The following is a 21,354-nucleotide window of genomic DNA, read 5'->3' on the forward strand; positions in this document are numbered from 1 at the left end:
ATATATATAGTTTTTTTCAGAAAGCAAGCAATGCTGACCGCTTGCTAGAATTCAACCAGCAGCCTGATGTGGTACCCCACACTTATAATCATAGCATTTGGGAAGTTGAGGCAGAAGGATCATGATTACAGGCTAGCCTGGACTATACAGCAAGATGTGTCCCCAAAACAGTGAGAGAGACAGAGAGAGACCTAGATAGTTCTCACACTGTCAGAACTTTGACCAAGGTAATGGTATTCAAAAGGCTTGGAGAACTTGGCTTGATGGTACATACATATAATCCAAGTGCTTAGGAGATAGAGGCAAGAGCTTCAGGCCTCAAGGTCAACCTTGGCCCTCTGAGACTCAGTCTCAAAAATCAAAGGAAGAGCTAGGGGATGAAAGATAACTACCATTTCAACTCAGCTAAGCTGTGGCCACAGAAGGTGTCAAGAAAGGAAGGGAGATTTTTTTTTTTTCTTAACAAACATAATGCTGACTCAAGAAAAACTTCAGCAGTTGGGGCAAATGAGCAAGGGTGTCAAGTGGCTGCTCAAAGAAAGGAGGCCCCAAACCCACCAGCCCTTCCTGTCTCCCCTGACAGAATGTTCTCCACCACTGCTCTGCCCTTACTTTTCTTCCTCTTCCTTAACTGCTTGTTGATTCCTTACCACAATTTTGCTTTTGATTTTCATTAGGCCCTAACCAGCCTCCATCCCCAAGTAAAACAATTCTCTCTTCCTCAAATGTGCTTTCTAGCCTTTAAAGCATTCTGTCCTTTCCAGTAAACATTGAAATATTAAAGTCTTCCTTTTTCATCCCTCAAATTCTTTAACACACTCCCCTAGAGTGTAGCATTCAGAAACTTCTTGGTGCTGAAAACACATAGAAGAGTCTGAATTTTACACTCTAGTTAAAAAGGTTTTTTTCTCAAGTTTTTAAAGCAGTTGTTTTCATTTTCTAACAGAATGCTAGTCAATTATTGAATGTGATTTTTCATCTTCCTATGTCTACAATCAACTGGAGTTATGATGTATCTTCCAAAGGACATTATATTACACACACACACACACACACACACACACACACACACACCCTCCATTGGCCTAAAGCCAAACACAAGCCAGGCGCAACAGACTCTTTCCAAATATTAGCTGAGGAGCAGGAGACACAACTTTCAAAAAGTACTGGTACTGTTCCAGGTCGAACCCCACTGGCAGCAAGAATTGTGAATGTAATGGGAACCCCTTCTTAGGTGTAGTCAGGCCTCAAATAGGCCTCGATCAAAACAAAACCTAAACACATCACTGAGGTCTTAAAGCAAAATGTGAAAACTATGTATGTTGTGAAAAGTGTTTGTACATTGAAGCCATGACTGTTCTATGTCTATTTTATTCTAGCACTTGGATGTTGAAAGCTAGTTGTATGGTATGAAAACTTCAACAACTGTCTGTCGTTTCACTCTCTGTGGGAAGGAAAGGGGGGTCTCCCACTGATACTTATCAGAGTCCCATTGCTCCACCCCAAAGGGTGTCTGGAAGCACAGTTTAGTTGAGTGCTGAGTAGCCTCATGCCTTCTCAGTTTGTCTGTTTGCTTTCTGTAACCATAGGGTTGGTCAAACTAATACCTAATAGCAAACATCCCATGTAGAACATTAACTAAAAAACGTTGCTATGTCTGATCTAAATGTTACAATTTGTTCAACCAAATTAATATCTGTAGATCCCAAGTTCTGTTTAAAGCAAGACATTTAATTGGGCTTTTTGAGTCCTTATCTCTTGTTTTTAGGTGCCTTTCTCACCTCCCATTGGCTCAATAATTCTGGAAGTTCTTAATCTGAAAGTTGAACGAGTCTAGTAGAGAGGAGGCATTGAAGCACAAAGTCACTCAATCTCATACCTACTTGCAGAACATGATGAAATTCAGGTAACAAAGCAACAGCTCATTCAGACTGAGGAAATATCATAAATATTAATTCCCCAGAAGCTAAATTTTTTGCCTTAAATGACATGGTTGTGTTTTCGTAAGAAAAGCTTAACTTAATATAATTAATGTGCATTTAAGTGAGAAGTTCTAAAAGTATGTATGAAAACAATGCAATTGTCTGTTTCCTGAAAACAACAGTCAGGAAAATCATATCCATTTCAAGCTATCATTAAAATGTAATTTCCTTTGCTTTCTTTTACTGGGATTATCTGTTTTAAACTAAAACATTAAAAGATGTCTATAAACAGCTAGTGTGACTATTTTTATCTTGAACAAACTGGTAGGATATGTTTTTATCAGTAATTAATTCAGCTATGCACATTTTATGTTTGCTATATTGACAAAGAGGCCATTGGTATTTTGGGAGTGTAGGAGACTTGCATCTGTTCTTAAGGATATTATAAGAAAAAAAATGTTTTCTATAGTGCTGAAGGTTGAACCCAGGTCCTTGGCCATGCAAGGCAAGCATTCTATCTTTGAACTGTAATTGCCAGCCCAAGAAAATATTGATGTGGATCATAACTCAGACACCAGTCTATGTGGTTATTGTGTTGGCTACAGGCTGAATATCCCTTATCTATAATGCTTGGGAAAAGAAATATTTTAGGCCAGATATGGTGGCACATGCCTTTAGTCCCAGCACTCAGGAAACCGAGGCAAGAGAATCTCTATGAGATTGAGGTCAGTCTGGTCTACAGAGCGTGTTCTGGGCCAGCTGCGAATGCAGGGAGACCCTGTCTCCAAAAGACCAAAAATATAAATAATAAAAGAAATATTTTAGATTTCAGATTCATGTGGATTTTTAAATATTGGAAAATGTGTATATACTTTAGATATGAGATCCAAATCTCAACGCAAAATTTATTTGTGTTAAATATACTCAAAACTAGGGCCTGCTATCTAGACAAGTACTCTACCACTGAGCTACATCCCAGCTATTTATATACTATCTTTGATCATTTGTTCATGAACCAAATTTCATGATAAAATGGAATTTCCTATTTTTGTTGTTCATGTCAAAGCTCAAAATTTTGGGCTTAGAAGCCTTTGGGGTTCAGCTTTCCCTATTAGAGGTACTCAGCCTGTATAACAAAAGGATTTGTTTAAAAAAAAAGTATCAAGAAATATAAACAAGGTTATTACCCAGCAAAGACCATGTGGGTGCACTTACTCAGCTCTGCCTGACTAGGAAAATGTTTCTGTCCCAAAGGAACAGTTTCCTTTCTTCCTTAAGAAACTATTATAGGGGCTGAGAGAGGGTACAGTTGTTAAGAGTGCTTACTGCTCTTGCAGAAGACCCAAGTTCCATTCCCAGAACCCTCATCAAGCAGCTCACAGTGGACTATAACTCAGTTGCAGAGGGTCTGACGCTCTCCTCTGGCCTCCAAGAGCACTTGTAAATATGTGGTGCACATAAGCTCACACAGGCACAGACACAGACACTCTCTCTCTCTCTCTCTCTCTCTCTCTCTCTCACACACACACACAGTGTAAATATATGTGTTGCACACGCTCACACACACACACACACACACACACTCTCTCTCTCTCTCTCTCTCTCTCTCTCTCTCACACACACACACACACACACACACACACACACACACAATAATAAATAAATACATCTTTTTAAAAGAAAGAAAGAAACTCTATTACAGCCAGTCATGGTGGTTCCTGCCTAGAATCCTGGCTCTTGGGAAGTTAAGACAGGAGGATTGCTGTGAGTTTCAGGCTTGAGACTCTGTCTCAAAATAAACAAAACCAAAAAACTTTAACAACAAAAACCTCCATTACCTCAACTAATGGGAACTTTGTGCCAAGTGGCTAGGATTAGTTCGAGAATTAATTTCAAGGAAGCTCAGAATGTCACAATTCCAGAATACACAACCACAAAGCCCTAACAAGACACTTTTAGACAGGAGAATGAGGGGTACTATCCCAGGAGGAAAAGAGAGCTTCCCTGTGGATTTAAAGAGCCCCAATGTGCTGTTTCTAATGTAATAACTTATAAATGATTGAAAATAAAATTATGTAGTATCTTAGTTACTTTTCTGGTGCTATGATAAAAAACACCCTGACAAAAACAATTTAAAGAAAGAAAAATTTATTTGAGCTCAGAGTTCAAGGTAGTCCATCATAGTGGAAAAGTCAATGTTCGGGAAGTTCGAAGCTGCTTGTCACGTTGTATACACAGCCAAGACACAGCAGTGAATCGTATGCTCAGCTGGCTTTCCCCTTCTTACTCAGCTCAGGACCCAAGCCTAGGGAATGGTGCCAACCACATTTAGTGTGGCTCTTCCCACCTCAGATAACTTAATCAGCATAATCCCTCACAGGTAAGTCAGGAAGTTAAAGAGTCTTCCCTTCACAGATGTACCTAGAGGCTTGTCTCCTAGGCAGTTCTAGAACCTGTTAAGTTGACTACACTAACCATCAGATGCAGGGATCACGCTTGGTTTACCATCTTTAAAGTGTAAACTCTTTCCAAACACTTTGAGAACTACTTTTCAGTATCTCCTACCCTACCATTTAAAATCAAAATATACTTACCATGGGGCTGGAGACATGGCTCAGTGGTTAAGAACACTGGCTGTTCTTGCAGAAGACCCAGGTTTGAAGCCCAACACCCACATGGCAAGTAATAACTCCAGTTCCAGGGGATCTGACAGCCTCTTCTTTCCTTCTCTGGCACTGTACAACACAAGTACACTTACATACATTCAGGTAATACACACATACACATAAAATAAAAATAAAATCTTTAAATATAAGCCCTAATCACTGATTTGTTTTGTTAAAAAAGTTGCTTCCCTTGAAGTGGAAATAATTTTCCTTGGTTTCAAATGCGAAGCCTTCTGTGACCTCTGACCACCAAGAAGCATATGATTTCTCTGTCTATCCATTCTGAAGCAGACACTACTTGGGTATCTTCCGATTCAATTCCACTCTGACTCTATCTACTTGGAGATGGCATGAGAGCCTACAGGCTGGTGGTTTAGGGCCACAAGGCTGCCCTGTCTTTAGATACTAATCATAATGATGGCAAAGTTTGTCACCTGTATTTGTGCTATAATTGGGGTTCCCACTACCCTTTCCTCGAGTTCCATTAATTTGTGAGAGAAACTTATGGAACTCAAGGAAACTTTTCATTTGCTAGTTTATTATAAAGGATAATACAAAGGATAAAGATGGAGAGATGACTAGGACGAGGCTCTGTGGGGAGGGACTAGCAACCCGCCAAAAACATCTACATGTTCAGCTGTCTGTAATCCTCCCAAACTCCATCCTTATGGCATTTGTGAAAGTTTCATTAATGTAGATTTGGTTATTAAATCATTGTCATTGGTGAATATATTTAACCTCAGCACTCTGTCTACTCCCTGAAAGTCTGAGTGGAGTTAAAAGTCCCAATCATGGGGCTAGAGAGATGGCTCAGTGGTTAATAGCTAACAACCATCTATATCTCCAATTCCAAGGGATCGGATGCCCTCTTCTCACCTCTGTAGGCATTGCACATACATGGTGCACCTACGTGCATGCAGGCAAAACATTCATACATATAAAATAAAAATAAATAGATATGTAAAATTTTTAAGTCCCAACCAATTAATCACTCCTTGGTCTTTGCTGTGACCAATCCTCATCCAGAAGCTATCTATAAGACAAAGCACCAGTCATCTCTTTACCACATTAAAAACAAACAAACAACAACAACACAAAAAAAACGAGAGTTCTCCCAGGATCCCTCATGCTTCCTCTTCCTGTAAGTGGCCTGAGGTGACCTGTGAAAATGGTTCGATACTCTTTTGACCCAGAAAACACTACAAAATCATGCAAATCAAGCGATTCCAATCTTCATGTTCACTTCAAGAACACACATGAAACTGCCCAGGCCATCAAGGGTATGCATATCCGAAAAACCACCAAGTATCCGGACGATGTCACTTTAAAGAAGCAGTGTGTGCCAATCTGGTAGTATAACGGTGGAGTTGGTAGGTGTGCCCAGGCCAATCAGTGGGGCTGGACACAAAGTCAGTGGCCCAAAAAATGCTGAATTTTTGCTAAACATGCTTAAAAATGTAGAGTAATGCTGAATTTAAGAGTTTAGATGTAGACTCTCTGGTCACTGAGCATATCCAGGTGAACAAATCTCCCAAGAGGTTCCACAGAATGTACAGATCTTGTGGTTGGATGAACCCATCCATGAGCTCCCCCTGCCACATCGAAATGATCCTCACTGAAAGGGAACAAATTGTTCCTAACCCTAAAGAGGAAGTTGCACAGAAGAAAAAGGTACCCCAGAAGAAACTGAAAAAAAACAAAACTTATGGCACGGGAACAAATTGAGCATAAGAAAAATGCAGATAAAAGTTAAAAAAAAAAAATCATCCATCTTGTGGAGATTCCAAAGAACTCAATGCTTGAATGTCAGGAGATCAAACTAAGACTCCTAATACATACTTGAAAATATCATGCTCTCCTCTATGGCTAGAGTACCTTCATTAATATGTCCATGCAGGCTGTTATTTTCTGGGTTCCCCATGGATTCAATCTCATACTTCATTATCTCCCAGAGGAATAACCTCCATTACTAAAGCATGTGTCTCTTGTTCAAATTTCCAATTTGCACATCTCTAATATATCTTCACCCAAGCCTAAAGTCACTTCCAATGGCTCAGATTCAAACTGCTGAGGGCAAGGAGCTCACGCACACTGTGCTTCTGGCTACTCACACTGTACGTTCAAGGGTAACACATTTACCATGGATGTTTTTTCAGCTTACATCAACTTCTAACCCCCTAAACTCAGAGGCCTTTTAGACAAGGGATGACTCATTACAAAACCTATATCACATTTCATCAAAACTAAATCTATTCTAGAAATTACGGGGTTTTTTTTCAACTTTTAAAATAACTGTTTGGGGGGCTGGAGAAATTGCTATTTTGGGGGGCTGGAGTACTGGCTATTCTTGCAGAACTTACTATGTAGACCAGGGTGGCCTTGAACTTACAGTGATCTGCCTGCCTCTGCCTCTAGAGTGCTGAGATTAAAGGCGTGTGCCACCACGCCCTAATCCTTAATCACTTCTAACACAAGGAGACAGGGAGCACTTTTTCCAAACTGGGAATAAAAATGCTTTCTGGCACTGATTAATTGACTGATGCAGGTCAAACGCCCTTTCCTGGATCAGTAATATCACAAGTGGCTGAGGCCTTTAAGCTAGAGATGTATGGTAGACTGTTCTTTGTTCTTTTTTTTTAAATGTGTGTGAGTGTTATGCCTCACCTGTAAGTGCACCTGTATCGTGCAATGTCCCACGTAGGAGAGAAGAGGGCATTGGATCCCCTGGAACTGGAGTTACAGACTGTTAGCTGCCATGTGGGTGCTGGGATTCCAACCTGGGTCTTCCGCAAAAACAGCCAGTGCTCTTAACCGCTGAGCCATCACTCAGGTCCCAATGCTGTTTTTCTTTTCCTCATTAACTATATTAACTGTTTGAAAGGTTTTGTTAATGTTCATTTTTATTTTTGAGACTTCCGTATGTAGGCATTGTATTTGTATTTATTTCCATCCCTTCCAGTCCCCGACCAACTCAAATTTCTCCACAATCCCTTTCAATTTCTTGTTCTCTTCTTTGATTATTGTTATATACATACATACATTTATAAATATACATATATATAATGCATTGAGTCCATTCAGTGGTGTATGTGTGTACCTGTTTTTAGGGCTGTCTATTTGGGATTAGATAACCTCTAGCTAGTACCTGGAGGAAACTGATTCTCCCTCCCTCAGCATCCAATAATTGCCTGTAGCTCTGCGTCTTGATGTGGAACCATATGATACCCCCCCCCAATTCACCTTGGCATGTCAACTGATTTTGTCATTCTGCAGATCTCTGTACTACCATACTATGCTTATTTTATTGGTGCAGCTTCCTTATCCTGCCTAGAATGCATTAACTAGCAGTCTGTCTCTTGTTCCTCTGGTGCTAACATTGTTTCTACCCCCTTCCCTGAGCCATGAGTGTAGAGGTTATATTGTAGATACATTAGGTAGGGCTGAGCACCTCACTTATTCTCTACATTTGATCTGTGGTGGAACTTGGTAATAGTCTCCATCTGAAAAAAACACTGTTCTTTTTTTACTGTTTTATGTGCATGAGTGTATTGCCTCCATGTATGTAAGTGCACCCATGTCGTGTAATGCCCATGGAGATCGGAAGAAGACATTAGAGCCCCTGGAACTTGAGTTACAGATGGTTGTTAGCCACCACATGGATGCTGGAAACTGAACCTGGATCCTCTGCAAGAGCGGTCAGTGCCCTTAACCACTGGACAACCTCTCCAGCCTCCAAAACACTGTTCTTATGAGAAGAAAGGTGGTAAAAAAAAAGAGAAAATAGCCCAGCTGGGGTAAATTTTGAAGATGATGAAAATCAATGAACTGAGAAATCAGTAACTTGCCAGAGATGATCAACCATTTGGAGAAAGCTGCCCAGGCAGGTCATCTCTATGTAAATAATTGTTAACTCTTATATCAGCACAAGAACAGTTGCTGACTGGAATTTAGAGACTTGCATTGTAGCCCCTGGAAGAATGTTAATTTCATAATTGTTGGTGTGAAACTTCACTGAAGGAGGAAATACTCTTTCTGTGAGAATCTTTACAAACGGAACATTTTGGCTCAAGCTTGCAGCGCTGGCTCCCTGCGCCCCTGCCCCGCCCCAGCCCAGCTCCTCCTCCTGTGCCACTTTTGCATGTAATGAGGCACCTACCATCTCTGCAGCTGCCACAGCCACAGTGGGAAATAAACCAAGCCAGCATGCCTGAAGTCAAAGGCCTTTTAGAAGCCTCATGAGAGACACCAGGGGACTCCATCACCAGAATTGGGGTGGTAGGCTTCCCAAACCAAGCCTGGACAGGCTATAATATAGTCACAAAAATGACAGATGGCACGGATGCTGATCTTGCAAAGACAGCTTATTCACATCCGAGGTTATCAGATACCTGTGTTTCTTTGATCATTTTCCAAAGAAACTAAAGAGTTGGGGAACATGCTGATGGGCATGAAGCTCATCAATAGCAAGCCTGAGGGCTTTGTCTTGATCCAGAAGATGGCGGACAAATTGGAGGTGGCCTTTAGACAGAAGAGGCTGTGCATTAAATTTACTCCCCACGATTCAACTGAAGCTGCCATTTGGAGCATGGACTGGACCAAGCAGGTGCCTTCTCAGTACACAGTTATTGGGGAACTGAACAGAATGCTGATGGGGGAGCATGTTCCACTACAGCTGCTGTCCCAGTCCAGCACACATGGCCCTATTGAAAAGACTAACCAGAGCACAGTACCCCTATCCCCACAGTCCTCACTCTGAAAATTCAGTCCCTTTCTAGGGGCCTTGGAAATAGCACACAGGTGACAAGCCAGAGGAAGTTTGCTCCAAGCTCACCTGTAAATTGATCATAAGGCCTATTTCCCACCCCAAGTCCAAGAATTGCTGCCAGCCCCAAGACTCAGGAAAGAAAAAGTTAGGACCACCCTGCCCTTCCTGACATTCAGAGCTGTGTGGCCACCTATGGCCAAGGTCATTTTGCAGAAAGAAGCTTCAGACTCTGGTTGACAGCCCCTCTGTCAGACGAAAGGACACAAGGACGTGGGGACTAAGGCACTGAGCACCACCCACCCTCACTAGGCACCAGGCTGGGTAGTCTTAGCACATTTCCTCTACTTTTCCACCCAAACAAGCCCAGCGGTGGGTGGTATTTGCTCCCTGTCACAGATGAATAGCCCAAGGCATATCCACAAGGCATAATCTGACCCCAAGGACCCTGGGCCAGCCATCCTATAAGACATGCTGGTCTTCATGCCCAGTCCTATGACAGATTGTCTACTGTCATCAAGTCATCACACTACAGTGGGCACTGGGTATGAATCAAGCCAGGAGTTCTCCTGTCCCGCTCCTCCCCTGACCTGAGCTGTCATTTTGTGAGCTGTCAGCTGCTCCATCCCCTGACACATTCGGAGACTCCAGACCAGGGAGGAGTGTAGAAAAGGGACTTGATAAGCAGCTGCATGCCACCAAACCATGCAGAGCAGAGCCCATGAAATTAGTTTCGGTCCATCTGCCCCCTAGAACCTGAGAAGGCAGAGGACTTGCTCCTGCACCCAGTTGTCCTCTGTGGCAGCCTGGCTCAGCTTTCTTCACCTGTTCCCAGTGTAGGCCTCTGAGTAGCTACAGCTATCACCACTAGGAGATGTAACTTTGTTCTTCCTTCAAAGGCTTGTGAGCTGGAAGGCCACTGTGTGGGGCTGGGACAGTAACCTTAGGAGGAGCCTCCTTCCTGCATATTAACTCAAGGTGATTGCTTGCCAAACAGGTTTAATTGGTGGTATTATTTTTTGGACAGGGTCTATGTAGCCCTTGCTAATCTGGAACTCCCTATGTAGAGCAGGCAGGTCTCAAACTCTCCGAGATCCACCTGCCTCTGCCTCCCACGTGCTGGGATTAAAGGTGCGCACAACCACACCCAGCTGTATTAAGTTGTTAAATAAATGTTTTAACTTTTTTTTAAAATGTACTCACTCTTTGAGCCCTAACATGTTGAATTATCACCAAAAAGTAAATATGATATTCCCTTTGAGAATAGTTTGGGTATTTTCTTCTACTCAGATTTATGAGTGTTTTCTACTATGAAATTGATCTCACTTCTGTTAAAAACCTATGTAATTAGCAATTAGCATTTTTGTTTGTTTGTTTGAAGCAGAGTCTCACTATGTAGCCCCAGCTGGCCTGGAACTGGCTATATAGAACAGGCTGACCTTGAACTCAGAGATCCATCTGCCTCTGCCTCTTGTTGGCACCAAAAGACATTAGAAATTCAACCATTTCCCAATATTTCTAAGTTCATTTTGAAGCCTCTCTCCTAGAATATGGCACGACTTTGCTTATGCAACACAGATGGCTAAGGAGCAGGCTAAAGAGGAAGTGTTTAAGTAAGGAAATGTGCAGCCTGCTAGGACCTCAAGGGGAGACCAGTGTTGGCCTGGTGCTTCAGAGACAGTTCTGAATGGAGATTCAGCAAACCCTTATAGTCAAGTTATTCATAGATCTGGCTCATCTTCACCAGGCTCAGCCAGCTGGCCTCCCTGCCTATTTCCCCAAACGTGTCTCCATCTGGATCCTGCACCCGCTCATCTCTACTCATTTGTCTACATTGTAGGATTAGAAGTAGTCTAAGTCGTCTGAGAAGGTCTGTCTAAATCTGTGTTTTCAGTTGTCTGAGAACAGCCTACCAGTCTTTTGATCTAAGAGAAGCAGTTTATACCTAACTTGTTTCTAACCCCTTATTGGAGCTGGGCCTTTTGGAAGACAGTGTAGTCCTCCCAGGCCTCCCAACCGACTTGCACAGAAAAGTCACTACTGGGTTAGATAAGTTTATCGAAAGGAAAAAAGTCAATAGCATCAAAGACATTAAAAATTAGGTAGCTTGTTTTTTTATGAAATCTTTACCACTAGAATGCCATCTTATATTTAGGAGACCTCTCAGACACGTGCCTGATAATGACAGGGTGGTTTACCAAGGGACACCAATTCAAGTTCAGTGTCCTTCGTGTATAGCTCAAAGGCTGGTGAAGACTTCTATATCCTATGTTCCCAGGGGTTAGCAGGAGACAGGCCCCAGCAGTATGACTGTACTCTGAGAGAGGCATCGAGGTCAGCTGTGGTCAGGGGATGGTTCCGGACCTGGTGCAACATGGCCTGGCCTGGGGAGAGAATGTGCACCAATGGTGAAGCAAAGCTCAACTAGGACCAAAACTTCCTGGGGGACATTAGAGGGAAATAGTCACCCCAGCCCACGCCTTCCCAGGTGATCTATTCACACCCTACCCCAACTATCTCAGTGACTTCATGCCATAAAAAACCCTAGAACTTGAGGCTGTTCCCCCCTGAATGGGCTCTGTGGAGCATCTGGATTCTCAGACACCTGAAAGGTGGTTATGATGGAGGGATTTGCAATGCCATGCAAGTATTCCCAGACAGACATCAGTCTCACAACCCCAGTTCCATCAAGAGCAACTACCTCGGGCCTGATGGTGAACTTCCTGGCTCCCCACGCTCCAGATCATGTCCATCAACCACTGCTTGGATCTGAGAGGCCCCACCACAGTGACTCGAGTCAGGCCTGAGCCTGTGAACCACCCTTCCAGCTGAATGAGGGTGTAGCTGTGTACCTCAATGCAGCGAAGATGCGTGTCCCTGTGACCTGTGCACAAAAGAGGTGAGATGAGATAGGTAAACCACCAGCACTTGGTGGGTGGGTAAGCATCCATGAGGAGGGTAGGAATGTGAGACAGAGGGGAAAGATGAGAGGAAAGGTTGGAAACTGATGAGAGGGAAAGGGAAAAGGAGATATAGACAAAGGCCACCTACCAAATATGTGCTCTTCCAGACTCTCATCCATATAGAATACCAGTGGGGCATGGAAGTTCTCAGGCAAGGTCCGCCATTCCATCTCACTGGGAGCATTCACTTCCATCTCTTGGATTCCTGCTTTCTTCAGAACAGGGCCAGTCCAAGAAAGTAGTCGCAGAATGTGAGGAAGAGCTCAGGCTCTGGCTTATATTTACTCATTCCAAAATCCCAGTCCTTGACTCACCTTAGGGAAGAGAACCTATCCCTGAGCTTCTCACACTAAAATCCAATCAATCAACTGTCAATCTTCTATGCCAATTAGATAATCTATTCAGTGCTTCTCTTTAGTATAGAGGAATCCAAAATTTTCTAGGTAATATCAAAGAGTCTGGAGAAGATCTACTGACATGAACTAGAGAAATGGTTGAGGGACAGATGGGCAGGACAGGCCCTGAATCTTAACAGGACCTAACAACAAACTAATTACTACAAGAGGGTATTCAAAGAAAGTTGGGTGCTCTTTGTTTGGTTCATTGGGCAATGGGAAATTTTCCTAAAACAGACCTGTTTGGTAATTTTTAACCTAGAATGTTAGAAGATTAAGAAGATTTCTTTTGTTGCTTTGTTTTCTTTTGTTTTTTTTTTTGAGAAATGTCTCACTAAGTAGCCCAGGTTGGCCTCCAACTTGTCAGCCTCCTTCCTAACCTTCTGGAATTCAAACACTAAAGGTTTATGTCCCCACAGTAACAAGGATGACAGCATATATGGCTCCAGTGGGGGGAGGGGGAGGCTATGGGAGGGTGCCATTTGGGCTGCGGGTACATAGATGAATAAGTTTGTTTGGGATGTTCTATATGAAATACACACAAAAAAAATCAACAGAAAATTTAAAATGAGTTATATTTGAGGAAGAAGCATAAAAATTTGCTTCATGTTAATTAGTAGAGGTGAAAAACATTACCATTGAAATCTACCCGATGACTTTATATCCATACTCAGGTGCCAAGGATCCAAGTGTAACTGACAGTGACTAGTAACAGTCAGAAACAGAGATTAGAGACTCATGTGCAAACATCTAAGCGTTAGTAGCATTAAAAATGAGTTCTTCTGTATGAAACAGTATATTTTAAAATGAAATGGAGATCTCTTTTAAAGGTTAAAACCTCATTCAATTTTATGTCTTATAGGGTTTATACTGAGTTCAATATTGTATAACTGTATTAATTCAACTGTGAACCGAAAAATTTACAGCCACTTTTGAGAGGTGCATCTTTGCTCTGAAAATGAATATGTTAAAGCTGTAATGAAATGCTTCTTCTAATCATGTGGTTATTAAAAAAAAATTTTTTTTTGATCTTTTTGAGACAGGGTCTCCCTGTAGCACCAGCTGTCCTGGAACTCATGATATAGACCAGGCTGGCCTTGAACTCAGAGATCCGCCTGCCTCTGCCTCCCGAGTGCTGGGATTAAAGGCGTGTGCCACCACGCCCAGTGTTTAAATAAATAATTTTTTTAAAAATTACCAAAATAGAAAAAAAAAAGGTTGTGTCCCTCATGCCCAGCACTGTTTTTTTGTTTTGTTTTATTTTGTTTTTCTTGTTCCCAGTGCCGAGGATGAAATCAAGAGCCTTTTGTGAGCTAGTCAGGGGCGTTTAGCCACTTCCTATGCCTTATTGTGATCTTGATTGCCCAAGTCCCTTTATCTACTTTGAAACAGTGTTAAAGTCTAAGTCTAAAAGCAATGCTATGGCCTTGACTCATTAAAATATTTTACAGAACATTTTTTGTTTCGATTTTTGTTTGTTGGTGTCTTTGGATTTGATCATTTATAAAGTGTCTGGCTCCATAATTTAGGCTGGTCTAGAACACTCGACATTTTACTGGCTGGCTTTCTGTCTCAATTTTCTCAATCCTAGGATTATAGGTATGTACATTCTGCCCAGCCTTTCGAGAAATGTTTGTGTTTAAGAGGAAAGATTAAACTTTACCTGACAGTCTTAAGGTTTTGGATAATTGTCTTTTTTGCTTTTGTTTTTGTTTCCCTCCCTTTTGGACCACAGTCAGCCTTCCCTATTACATCACAGAGGCTATCCCTACAGAAGGGATCAAACACACCTTATATCCTATCTAGTGTGCTACTTAAGATGCTAAGCTCCTAGCCTCTAAGTGCCACAACCTAGGGTGAGACAATCAGATTTACTGCCTTATATCCTACCTGGTACCTTCACTAATCTGCTAATCTCAGAGACCTTTCCCTTGAAGTTCAGAAGCCTTAACTGTCTAAAGTCTACAAACATGACCAGTTTCCTTTGTGCTGTGGATTGCTGTTGGATCTCCTAGCTCAGCTTCACCTGCTATGAGTGCCTCCCCTTCCCCATTAGTAAAAGACCTGATTAACTGAAATCCACCTCAGCATATCTCTCTACAGAACCTGGGCAAAGAAAAACCTTTATTATTTAAAACACTCAGGTCTTTCATCTGTAGGGTTCTGATCCATTGATTACATGTGGCTCATAGAACACCTGCACCCACATACTATTAGTGTCCCAAAGGCCTTTGGATTCAAAATGAAACACTGAATCAACAGAGAAGACAAAGCATGCAGATGAATACAATGTAATACTCAAATACAGTACTGCTCATTATGAGAAAAACTGACTCTTTAAAAAATTATTTAATTAGTTATTTATTTTTATGTTATGTATATGAGTGCTTTGCCTACATATAAGTATGTTATGTGTGTGCAATGCCCACGGAGGCCAGAAGAAGGCATTGGATCCCCTGGAACTAGAGTCACAGACAGTTATTATCCACGATGTGGGTGCTAGGAACCAAACCCACGTCTTCTGCAAGAACAGCCTGTGCTCTTAACTGCTGAGCCATCTCTCTAGCCCCTAGAAAAAGTTATTCTTAATCCACTTAATAAACTCTAAGAACAAGAGTCTAGATTTCAAGACCAGGCCATGAAATCATGTCCCAAAGTCCCTAAGAATTCTTTCTAGAGAGTCAGCTCATCTTTCTCTTAGCCCAATCACAAATCTGCTCCACCTAGTCAGTAATGTTTTGGGAACATACTACAAGCAGTGTTTCCTATAATTTAAACTTTCTACCAGTCCAGAGGCTGTGCAGTCATCCATACAAACCATAAAGCTGGGGCTGGAGAGATGGCTCAGCAGTTAAGAACACTGGGCTATTCTTGCAAAGGACTCAAGTTTGAATCCCAGCACCCACATGACATTGTTGTGTTAACAATGACCAAATTAAAGCCATGTCGCAGGCCCATCTGGAAACTCTGATTACCAATACACATATGGAAATTCCTCCCCAGCAATCGCCACCTCTTTGATTCTGCAGCAGACACCAGGAGGGAAGGTCTTCCTCCAACTCAACTCTAACTCTAACCTTTCCGGCCTGGAAAGTCCATACGAACCTTTGCAGAGGACCCAGTCACACAAGGCTGGATGCACTGCAGATGCTGCTGGGAACAGTGTTCTAGAATAACACCTGTACTACTGTTATAACCCGGGGTTCCAACTACCTCTTCTCCAGTGCTAACGAAATAGTCAAGCTAAAGGAAATACTTCATTTCAAAATGTCAGTTCATTATAAAGAATAATAAAGATGGAGACAGGCAGAGGATGAGGTTGTGTGGGGAGGAGTGGGCCACACCCTGGGGTCCTCCACTGATCAGCTACTTGTAATCTCCCTCGACTCAGTTCTTTGGGTTTCTGTGGAACCTTCAGTATGTAGTCATCATGGTTAAATTATTTCCACTGGTTATCAATTTCACCCTCAGTACCTTCTTCCCTCCCTGGGGGTTTTACAGAAAAGCACCAAGTCTTGGGGTTGAGGAGATGGCACAGTAATTTAGAGCACTTGCTCCTCTGGCAGAGGGCCTGGGTTTGGATACCAAACCCATTTGGAGGCCCACAACTGACTGTAACTCCAGTTCCAGGGGTTCTGATACCCTCTTCTGGCCTTCATGGGCACCAGGCACACATGTGGCCTGGGTTCAATTCCCAATACACACATGGCAGCTAATAACTGTCCATAACTCCAGTTCCAAGGGATCTGACACCCTCTTCTGAACCTTTTTCTTAAGTTTTTATAGACTTGCCACCCCTAAACTCAGATAGATGCCTTTCAGACTAGGGAAGACTGTGATTACTAAAACTCAAATCACATTATCAAAAGATGGACCGGTTATCCAGATTCTTTCATTTTTCTGAAGGGGCCTGAGAAGATGGCAGTGTCTGCCTAACAAGCAGTATTCATGTATCTGTAAGACTTGGAGCAGCCCCTCCCTACACAGCCCCCCATGGCCCTGCATAGGGCTCAGCATCTTGGCTTCTATACCTTCTCTATTCCCCATCATGACTGCATCAGGTACCTTAGATGACTCTCATGACTAGGTTTATTCATTTATTACAAAAGTTGACTTCCTCAAACTTCATTTTAGACAACAAACATGAAGAGATGGAACTTGCTTCTTCCCACCTTGCAATACCACACCCTTTCCCTCTGTTCTTTGTTGCCTACTAGTATTGGGTACCACCTACAAGTGCTTAGATCTCAGTTATGAAAGACACACCCTGACCAGGAAGGGTGACTTCCACAAGTAAACAAGCACTTGGGAAACTGAGGCAGGAGAATCATGAGTTCAAGCCCAAGCCCAGCAGTGAAATCCTACATAGTCAAAAAAATTTTTTAAAGAGAGAGAAGAGAAGAAGGGTAGATGAGGAGGAAGAGAGAGGGAAGGAAGAATTTCCCATGCTTATTGATGGTCCAATAGTATGTAAGTATATGACATGCAGTTATTATCATTTAACATCCTATATGGATGCATTTGGCTTCAGGTATAAGAAACCTGGGCTGGAGAGAAAGAAAGGAACAAAGAAACACTGGCTGAGAGGACTGTAAACATGGGGGCAGGGTTATCTACCATAACTAGATATCAGTAGGTATAGAGTATCATACACTGGGTTTCACCACCAGGCTATCAGGCTCTTCCTATCTTGATCATCCACGGTCAGCAGGGCACTGTTGGGGTCCATGTTATTGTCCAGAGATGGCTACCAATGGCCACTGGCTCATCACATCTCCTTCATCACTTCTAAAACAAGAATGAGACTGGAAGCTCTTCTCTGAAATGCAGAATAAAAATGCTTTCCTGACACCCGATTGAGCCAATGCAGGTCAAATGACCTTTCCTGGAGCAGCAGTATCACAAAGCACATGATCTGATTGGCTACAGTGAGCTGGGGTGGGGGGACAGCATCTCCACCCGGAAAGATGTTGGCTTCTTCCTTAGAACACCTAAATCCTTACAGCACTGAAACATTGGGGACAAGTGTTGCGCCCAGTTCGCGAGACCCCAAAGACCGCCAAGGAGCCGACCGATGCAAATACACAAGGGTTCTTTTATTGTTACAAGCTTAAGCTTGGGCCCACTCTGTCACCGACTCAGCGGATCTCAGATGTGAGACCCCTTGCTTTGGGAGACAGAGGTTTTTATAGGTTTATTTTAGCAAGTTTAGCATGTAGCGGAGTAGGGGGTCTTCAGCCTGACAAGCATCTGATTGGTTGCAGCCCAGTGACAAACCATAAACTGTTGGCTTCGGGAAATCTGAAAAGATATCTGAGAGTAGGGGGTCTTCAGCCTGACATGCATCTGACAAACCCAGTGACAAACCATAAACTGTTGGCTTCGGGAAATCTGAAAAGATATCTGGACTTTTAGTACTTTTCTGTCCCTGGTTAATTGACTGTTGGAGGGGGAGTTGTTCTCTATTAGTTTTAAGTATTGTGGTTATTCTTGGAACAGGGCCCAGGGCTGGGTCAGTCCTATGGAGGTTTTATTTAAGATGGAGTCACTCAGGTCTCTCACAAGTATTCAGAAAATTACACTGTAACCCCAGGAAGATGTTGATCTGATAAATCTTGGTGTGAAATTTCATGGAGAAAATCCTCTTCCTGTAAGCACCCTTTGAAAAACAAGAGTTTTAGCAGGGTGTGGTGGTGCACGCCTTTAATCCCAGCACTCAGGAGGTAGAGGCAGGAGGATCTCTGTGAGTTTGAGGCCAGCCTGGTCTACATAGAGTTCCAGACCAGCTGGGGCTACAGGGAGACCCTGTCTCAAAAATACAACAAATAAATAAAAATAAAAAATAAATTAAAACAAGAGTTTTTTTCTCTGTAACCTAAAATGTTAAATTATCAGTTGTAAGTAAATGTGATGTTCCCTTTGAGAAAAGAAAAGTTAGACAGTTTTCTTCTTCTATTATGGAACTGATCAAGTCGGGCACGGTGGCATGTCTTTAATTCCAGCATTCAGGAGGCAGAGACAGGCAGGTCTACATAGTAAGTTCCAGGTTAGCCAAAGCTGGGACTTTTTTTTCCAAATAAAAAATAAAAGAAAGAAAAGAAACTGATCAAATTCCTGTTCAGTACCTGCCTCTGTAAAAACCTATGTGATTAGCATTCTTGGTAGCTTCAGAACACATCCTAAAGTCAAGCATTTCCCAACATTTCTAGAACTCTCCAACATTCTGAAGCCTCTCTCCTAGAATATGGCACTGGTGTCCTTGTAAGATAGACTGCTAAGGATCTGTGTGAAGAGGAAGTATTTAGCCTACTATTGGGTGGAGATCAATGTAGGCCTGGAGCCAAGAAGACAGTTCTGAATGGAGATTCAGCAAACCCTTATAGTCAAGTTATTCATGGATCCCCAAAGCCACACTCCTCATGCCCACCCCCAACTTCTGGCAGCCAGGGACAGTGCTGGCTTCATCCTCACCAGGCTCAGCCAGCTGGCCTCCCTGCCTATTTCCCCAAATGTGTCTCCATCTGGATCTTGCACCCATGTGTCTCTACTCATTTGTCTACACTGTAGGATTAAAAGTATTCTAAGTCTTCTGAGAAGATCTGTCTACACAACCTGTGTTTTCAGTCGTCTGAGACTGAAAACAGCCTACCAGACTTGATCTAAGAAATAGTTTGTATCTTGTTTCCAACCCTTTCCTGGAGCTGGGCCTCTTGGGAGACAGTGTAGTCCTCCCAGAACTCCCAACTGACTTACACAAAAAAGCCAGTACTAGGTTAGATAAATTAATCCAAAGGAAGGAGATCAACTTCATCAAAGGCATTCCATATTAGGCAACATTCTTTATTGGACATCTTTACCACTAGATAGAACACAGACTTACAGCTAGGAGACTTTCCTGCTGAGAGTGACAGAATAGTCCTCCTATTCAACTTCCTTCAGAAACTTTCATGTATTTCTAAAAGGCTGGTGAAGACTGTCTTCACACATCCCAGTTTCCCAGGGGAGCTGTCTTATTATGGATAGAGAGAACTCCAGTGGAATTCCAACCATCCAGACAATTGGCAAGGAGAACCTTGAAGAACTGCCAGAGAGATGGTCCCAAAAAATCTGGCAAAAGCCATATTCCAGGTATCTGGCTGAATCCTAAAAGAGGCATTCAAGTCACGCTGGGTCAAGGGCTTTCTCTGGACCAGCTGAAGCATCACATGGCCTGAGAAGGGAAAGTACAGCAAGATGAAGCAAGGCCAGACCAGAATTATAATAGCTTGAGGAACAGTATGAGTCATTCCAGCCCAGGCCTTCCCTGGTGATCTATATACCCCACCCCCACTATCTCGGTGACTTCGTGCCATAAAAAGGACTAGAACTTGAGGCTGTTTTCCCCCTAAATGGACTCTGTGAAGCATCTGATTCCTAGCCAGCCACCCGAGAGTTTCTTTAGGAATTAATGATGCCATGCAAGTATTCGAAGACAGGCATCAGTCCTTCAACCATAATTCTACCCAGGACACCTACCTCGGGCGTTTCGGTAAGAGTCCTGGCTCACCACACTCCAGATCATCTCCATTAACCATTGCCTTGCCCTAAGTGGTCCCACAATTGTGACTCGTGTCTGGCCTGAGGCTGTGAACCATCTCTCCAGCTGAATGAAGGTGTGGCTGTGTACCTCGATGCGGTGTAGGTCTGTGTCCCCTTGGCCTGTGAAAAGAAAGAGTAGAAGGGCATGTAAATCGCCAGAATTTGGTGGATAGACAGCTATCAGAATCCATGATGAGAGAAGGAGAAGATGCGGCCAAGGGTTACTTACCACTTATATGCTCCTCCAGACCCTCATCCAGGAGGAACACCAATGGGTCGTTAAAGTGTTCAGGCACAGTCCACCATTCTTTCTTGCCGAGGGCACTCATTGCCATGTTGTGACAGATTGTGCTTGATTCAGAACAGGACGATTCCAAGTAACCCAACTGCACAATCCCGGCCCAGACGCATATATACTCTCTCTGAGGGCCCAACTTTGACCCACCTTAGGGAGGCGGGCTTATCACTCTAGTTTTTCCCTCCAAGATCCAATCAACCAATTGTTCATCTTTCATGCCAATTAGATAATCTATTTGGTCCTTCTTTCTAATACCAAGACATCTAAAATTGTCTCGTTTGTAATATCAAAGATTCTGGAGAAGATCTACCAAGAATGGACTTAGAGGAATGGTTGAGGGTTAAAGAGGCAGGAGCAGGAAGACCCAAGGATGGGACCCTAGATCGTGACAGGTCCTAACTGCAAACTAAGGACTATGGACGGGTATTCAAAGAAAGCTGGATTTACTTTGTTATTTGTGGCACAATGGGGAGCAGGGCACAATATCCCAGGAAGGGGGCTGTTTATTTGGCAAGTTTTATCTAGAAGTAGACCCCTGTGCTTTTTGGTCTTTTCTTCTTTTAAAATTCTGTTTTGTTTTGTTTTGTTTTAAGCAAAGTTGCACTAAGTAATCAAGTCAGGCCTTCCTTCCTGAACCTCCAAAAGCAGCTTCTGTCACCAAGCCCAGCATGGGTTTTTGTTTGTTCTTTTTTTTTTTTTTTTTTTTTTTTTTTTTTGAGACAGGATCTGTGACATCTCAAATCTCCACCCTGCTTTGTCCGGCCTCTATG

General features: G+C 42.7%; 3 protein-coding genes and 1 pseudogene across 4 annotated transcripts in view; 2 read left to right on the forward strand and 2 right to left on the reverse strand.

Annotated features, from left to right (window-relative positions):
* Kcnq5 (potassium voltage-gated channel subfamily Q member 5) overlaps positions 1 to 2,574 on the forward strand; it is a 613,681-nt gene extending 611,107 nt beyond the window's left edge. Inside the window, exon 14 of one of the 2 annotated variants that reach the window (XM_008856328.3) lies at positions 1 to 2,574. This exon is cut by the window's left edge and continues 2,356 nt beyond it. The gene's annotated coding sequence lies outside the window, so the exon portion shown is untranslated. The other variant, XM_017795162.2, reaches the window with a different exon arrangement.
* Positions 2,575 to 5,588: 3,014 nt separating this feature from the next.
* Positions 5,589 to 6,313, forward strand: LOC108490112 (annotated as a pseudogene).
* Positions 6,314 to 11,609: 5,296 nt separating this feature from the next.
* LOC103752511 (putative KHDC1-like protein) lies at positions 11,610 to 17,437 on the reverse strand. Its single transcript, XM_008856333.1, has 5 exons — positions 17,373 to 17,437; positions 15,786 to 15,934; positions 12,402 to 12,575; positions 12,052 to 12,234; positions 11,610 to 11,734 (listed from the first exon to the last, which is right to left on the reverse strand). Exons 1-5 carry the CDS (start codon positions 17,435 to 17,437, stop codon positions 11,610 to 11,612), a joined length of 696 nt encoding a protein of 231 aa, XP_008854555.1.
* Position 17,438: 1 nt separating this feature from the next.
* Positions 17,439 to 20,621, reverse strand: LOC103752513 (putative KHDC1-like protein). Its single transcript, XM_008856334.1, has 4 exons — positions 20,516 to 20,621; positions 20,224 to 20,406; positions 19,781 to 19,918; positions 17,439 to 17,527 (listed from the first exon to the last, which is right to left on the reverse strand). The coding sequence occupies exons 1-4, from the start codon at positions 20,619 to 20,621 to the stop codon at positions 17,439 to 17,441; spliced, it is 516 nt and encodes a 171-aa protein (XP_008854556.1).
* Positions 20,622 to 21,354: the final 733 nt, after the last annotated feature.

Source organism: Nannospalax galili, unplaced genomic scaffold, assembly GCF_000622305.1.
Source record: "Nannospalax galili isolate Female #2095 unplaced genomic scaffold, S.galili_v1.0 scaffold206, whole genome shotgun sequence".
NCBI classification, from domain to species: domain Eukaryota; kingdom Metazoa; phylum Chordata; class Mammalia; order Rodentia; family Spalacidae; genus Nannospalax; species Nannospalax galili.